This window comes from Primulina huaijiensis, chromosome 6, assembly GCF_012295235.1.
Source record: "Primulina huaijiensis isolate GDHJ02 chromosome 6, ASM1229523v2, whole genome shotgun sequence".
Classification (NCBI taxonomy): domain Eukaryota; kingdom Viridiplantae; phylum Streptophyta; class Magnoliopsida; order Lamiales; family Gesneriaceae; genus Primulina; species Primulina huaijiensis.
Genome location: NC_133311.1, coordinates 19,107,463 through 19,113,458, shown reverse-complemented (window position 1 = coordinate 19,113,458; position 5,996 = coordinate 19,107,463). Strand labels below are relative to the sequence as shown.

The 5,996-nt window shown below is 34.4% G+C and overlaps 1 protein-coding gene across 2 annotated transcripts; it reads right to left on the bottom strand.

The window, feature by feature from the left end:
* Positions 1-3,588: 3,588 nt before the first annotated feature.
* Positions 3,589-5,625, bottom strand: LOC140977961 (5-amino-6-(5-phospho-D-ribitylamino)uracil phosphatase, chloroplastic-like). 2 transcript variants are annotated; one of them, XM_073442642.1, is made up of 2 exons: positions 5,471-5,625; positions 3,589-5,043 (listed from the first exon to the last, which is right to left on the bottom strand). In XM_073442642.1, the coding sequence occupies exon 2, from the start codon at positions 4,911-4,913 to the stop codon at positions 3,771-3,773; it is 1,143 nt and encodes a 380-aa protein (XP_073298743.1). In that variant the 5' UTR covers positions 4,914-5,043; positions 5,471-5,625; the 3' UTR covers positions 3,589-3,770. The 2 variants fall into 2 exon arrangements, with proteins under 2 accessions (XP_073298743.1, XP_073298742.1); XM_073442641.1 differs by having other exon boundaries at positions 5,352-5,623.
* Between the last annotated feature and the right edge of the window lie 371 nt (positions 5,626-5,996).

Sequence of the window (5,996 nt, the reverse complement as noted above, 5' to 3'; positions counted from 1 at the left end):
GGAGTATTTATGATATGCACTTGGTCTGATGCGAATTAATGAAGCAGCATGTAAAATTGCATGTCCCCATATAGAAATAGGGAGCTTTGTTTTCATAATCATTGGTCTAGCAATCATTTGCAGACGTTTAATCAATGATTCAGCCAATCCATTTTGAGTATGTACATGAGCAACAGGATGCTCAACAATGATTCCCATAGACATACAATAATCATTGAAAGTCTGGGAAGTAAATTCACCAGCATTATCAAGTCTAATTTTCTTGATTGTATAATCGGGAAATTGATTCCTCAATTTTATTATTTGAGCAAGTAATCTTGCAAATGCAACATTTCGAGTTGACAATAAACATACATGTGACCATCTGCTGGAGGCATCAATCAATACCATAAAGTATCTGAATGGTCCACATGGTGGATGGATTGGTCCACAAATATCACCCTGAATACGTTCAAGAAACATTGGTGATTCAGTTTGGATTTTGGCTGGTGATGGTCTTATAATAAGTTTTCCAAGAGAACATGCTTTACATTGAAACTTATTATTCTGAAAGATCTTCTGGTCTTTCAATGGATGACCATGTGTATTTTCTATAATTCTTCGCATCATTGTTGAACCAGGATGTCCTAATCGATCATGCCAATTGGTTAATATTGAAGAATTATCAATTACCATGTTTGATTCAATGGGACGTATATGTGTATAATGCAATCCAGTAGGGAGCATTGGTAGTTTTTCAATCACATATTTCTTTCCTGATTTATATGTGGTAAGACACATATATTTCTCATTCCCTTCATTCATTGTTTGAGTATCATACCCATGGGAATATATATCATTAAAACTCAACAAATTTCTTTTCGATTGTGGTGAATATAAAGCATCATTGATCAAAAATTTTGTACCATTAGGTAACAAAAATTGTGTTTTACCACATCCTTTAATCAAGTCTACATGACCTGATATTGTATTCACCATTGTTTTTGTTGGTTTTAGTTCCAAGAAATATCTTTTATCTCGGAGGATAGTGTGCGTTGTACCACTATCAGGTATGCAAACTTCAGCTTGGTTAATAGCATTTTCCATATTTGAACTTCAAAAAAAATATGCAATGAAATAAAATTACTGACAATACATTTATAAAAATAAAATACAATACAATACATATTTAAAAATTTAACACACGATAAAATATCATCATACAGGTACATGGAAAAATAAAATTTTTTTACATATCTATTCTACCAGCAAATTAATCATTGTCTGAGAAATCAATCAGAAAATCTCCAGCATCAAAATGAGATTAATTATTCAAAGGTTCATCGTGTTCAGTAAAATTGGTCTCCTTTTCTTTTCCCTTTAATGATTCTTTATAAAGTTTACAAAGGTGCTCAGGGGCTCGACAAATACGGGACCAATGTCCTGGAGTACCACATCTGAAACAAGAACTTTCAAATCTTTTTGAGTGATTCTCATTAACACTCATATTCTCATGATGCCTTTTCGGTGGATGGTTTGGGACGCTCTTTTGAGATGAGTTATAGAAATAACTATCTCGATTATTTTCAAAACCACGGCCGCGTCCACGACCACGACCACTTCCACGTCCACGACCACGACCTCGATTTTGTCCTCGACCAAAATCTTGTCTATAACTATGATTTTGGTTTCCAGATTTACATTCATTTTTGCTTACGATATTTACTTCAGGAAATACCGTTGAACCAGTGGGTCGTGCCTGATGATTTCTCATTAACAGCTCATTATTCTTTTCCTCCACGAGAAGACAAGCGATAAGTTCAGAATATCTCGCAAATCCACGCACTCTATATTGTTGCTGTAAAGTTATATTTGATGCGTGAAATGTGGAAAATGTTTTTTCAAGCATTTCCGATTCTGTAATCTCATGCCCACAAAATTTCAGTTCCGAGATTATTCGATACATCGTCGAGTTGTAATCACTGACTTTCTTAAACTCTTGGAATCTCAACGTATTCCATTCATCCCGGGCGGTCGGAAGTATAACTTCCCTTATATGTTCGAATCTTTCTTTTAATCCCTTCCACAAAGCCATGAGATCTTTTTCAATCAGATATTCACATTTTAATCCCTCGTCGAGATGTCGACGCAAAAATATCACTGCTCTTGCCTTTTTTTGTGATGTGCATATGCCATTTTCTTTTATGGCCTCATTTAGACCTAATGACTCAAGATGCATTTCTACATCGAGAGTTCATGACATATAATTTTTTCCCGTAATATCAAGAGCAATGAATTCGAGCTTTGCCAAGTTTGACATGGTAGTACTAAAAAAAATTACGATGCATTTTATTAGTTAATGAATATTGCAATACAAAGTAATGGATAAACAACAAATACACGCATTCGTAAAAATAAATAAAATACACGAGGAGGATATTCTCCGATAAGTACAAGATTCGTGAGTTTTATAACCAAAATAATTAAAAATAACTTTGTGAAAGCCATCTTCTTTTTTCTTCAAAAATTTGATGAAGAATAATTTTAGAGAAGAATAGAAAGTTGGAGTGATTGAATATGTTTGTGAGATCATATTTATAGGGCAAAAACTAGCTGTTTTGTTACCGCTTATGACCGTTGGTATACAAGAAAATAAATGTATGTATTTGTATAATTTTATGGTAATAATATGGTGTATATAATATTAGTCATGTTTAAATAATTATGTATATCATATCACAATATTATAATGAGTTGTCATAAGATATTTTGTTTAAAAATCTTATAGACTTTTATACTTGTCGTATCCCTTACCGGGAGTGTGGGATGTCGTCTTAACATCCTCCCAGGATTTATAACAAGTTTTTGAAAAATTTATTTTATTATAACATTATATTATATATTAAGTATATACACAATAAATAAATAAACAGTAAAATAAATATTATTACTTTTGTTACCTTTTTATTCTGTTTTGGAGCTTGGAAAAATATGGAGGACTTTTAGAGCTTCGTGCTGATAACGTGTTGTGAAAAAGTAAAAATTTACGGTAAAAATTAAAAATCTCAAACTCTCAAAATTATCACACTACACACTTTATAATATTTTTCTCTCAACTCAATTGTGATTTTCTTCACAAATGAGAGATCTATTTATAGAAAATCTTTACATATAATCCAAAAATAAAATCATCTTTAACTACATCATCACACACTAATTTTCAATATTTACAACTCTTATTTTCAACATTCAAATATTTAACATACACATTTTAAATATTAATTTTCAACAGTTATTTTGTTTTCAACTTGTCTTATTCATCAATTTTGGTGTATTTTATCGTGCTTAGTTTAGTCAACACCAATTTTTTTTACTGTTTTGGCCAAAACGAAGCTGTTTAGGGAAGTTTTAAATTTAAGTGGGACTTAATCAGAAACTAAGATAACGCAGAAATATGGGGGAACAATTGATAACCAGAATAGTGAAACCATCAACTCAGCAAGGCCGAGTTTTTGTTGAGAAAACAACATTATTTATTCCTTTTCTTGGCTTAAACTTCTACGAAATTAAGAACGATATCAGCATCATGTTTCAATAAAGAACCAGAAATTAAAATGCAGATCACTATACATATAACAGATGCATGATACAACAATGCGTTTCCTTCCACTTGAATTTGTTCTTCCTTGTAGTCCTAAACCCTTTTTTGTACACGTGGTATTGGTAATGATAGGTATTCATCACCAAGAATTAGTCTAAGAATAACATTCTGTCTGTACATTTGGAAAATATCACCAGAAACTATCATCAACAGCAACAGGAGGGAGGTGATCTTCTTCCTCAACCTCCATCTCCATCTCTGGTTCACCGGATTTAAACTCATCCAATTCAACAGCTGCTAGGTTCTTTATATCGATCACTGAGAGCTCATTAAGTCGTCTCACTACCAAATCAGCGGCTCCAAGCTCATATACAGGGTGTTTGCTAGCAACGGCCACACATTTCATCCTAGCATCATGAGCTGCCTCAACGGTTTGATTCGAGTTCCCAAACACTATCACTCTCTCGGGTATGAACTGCAGGAGCTGTGCAGCATACACGAACATCTCCGGATCGGGCTTTCCTCGGTAGACATCCTCTGCAGCCACGATGACAGTAAACACCCCTTCGATCCCAATGGCTCTAATGGCTGTTTCTAGATACTTTCTTGGTCTGGTAGATACCAAAGCAATAGGAACTTTGTACTGTATCAGAACATTCACGAATTCTTGAGATCCAGAGCGAAATTGAAAAATCCCACCCTGCAAAGACTGGTAAATATCCTCTTTTCTTGATGCCATTCTTTTTACTTGGACTGGATCTCTTGACCAGCAGAGAATTTCGGATATTGCTTGCTCATTCTTCATTCCTTCTATTCTACGAAGCATGAAAGCTGGCGGTGGCGATTTTCCTTCTTCCTGAGAAAGAGCCAGCCAAGCTTGGTTCTCGAGATCTGGATTGTCCTCGATTAACACGCCTTCCCACTCAAATATAGCACCTAACCATCCACAACCAAGTCTTTCTTGCCTAAGCAAAGGATTACCTAGTGCGGGATTATCCGCCTTATTTTCCGGTGGCCAGAACCCCCGCATCTGATCCAAGCCAGTCCCTCCTATCCCGTACATAAACTCACGATGTATTTGCTCTCTCTCACGATAGGAGTATGCCTCCTTCGTCAATTCCATCGCTTGAGCCTTCAGCCACAACATCCTTGGCCGATCAAACCGAAATCTTGGAAAAGCAGCAGATAAAGAAACTTCCTTACCGAGAAATTTTGTAAACGTAAGCCGACAAAGATCAGCCGGCTTTCGCTTGTTTGAGACATTCTTGCAATAATGGTTTCCGTACACAGGTCGCAACCCCAATATGGATGTTGTCGCGATTGACTCCACCATCTTTATGTAATCAATTACCACAACAGCTCAACTTAAGAACCCAATAACGTCCCACTTCCAACAACACAACTCTTATGCTATCAATATATATATTTTCTTATTTGTACAAATTATCCCTTCATCACAAGCCCTTCAAAATAAGTAATATACAAACGTCAATCAAAATACATAGACCAAACGGTCCAAGACATAAAAACAATCTGTTGTGTGCTTAATTACTGTATAAAAGTTTTAAGAACCTTCTTCTAAGGAAAAGTAAGCAAACCAAATGACCCAATATTATTATCACGAAAAGTAAACAGTAAAGAAAAAGCAACGCAAAGATGGTAATTTTATTCACACCCAATTAAAGTAAACAAAACAATACAAAGATTAAGCAACACCGTCAAATTCAATCCCAGAAGCAGAAAATTCAAAACAAAGAAATCTTTTACACACCCGGAAAACCCAGTTGATTTCAACAAAGACGGCAAATACAAAAGCAATAGGGCAAACAAATGGGTAATATATCTACAGACACAGAAAATCGAGGACTTATGAAGGGATGTAAGAGTAACCTGGAAAGGGTGACGGGGAGAGGGTAGGAAGAGAAAGCTGCGATTTTTATTGATCCGAAGAGACGTAAAATCGTGTAACAATTTGTTTTCGTTGGTATATGTGGTTTACAGGCAACGCGGGGGACTTTGTTAATGGGGAAAGCAAACAGGGACACTGGCAAAGGTTATATTATTTGACCAAACGTGACGTGCCGATTATTTGTCGATTAATATTTTTATAAGAAAATTGGGAAATTATCGCATAAGCTCGTAGAATCTTCTTCACAGTTTCAGGAACAAATTTTTTTTTAAATATTAATATTATATATTAAACAATATTACTATAATCGATATATATTGATTAATAGAAATATCGTGTCAATGTATAACGATTACTCATTCAATTCAAATGATAAAAAGATGAGTTATATTTATGTGCTTTTTAGTTCAATATGTCCTCTCCGATATATATATATATATATATATATATATATGTTTGAAGGAATATCTAATTTTAATACAAATTTATATATATCATATGTTTTTC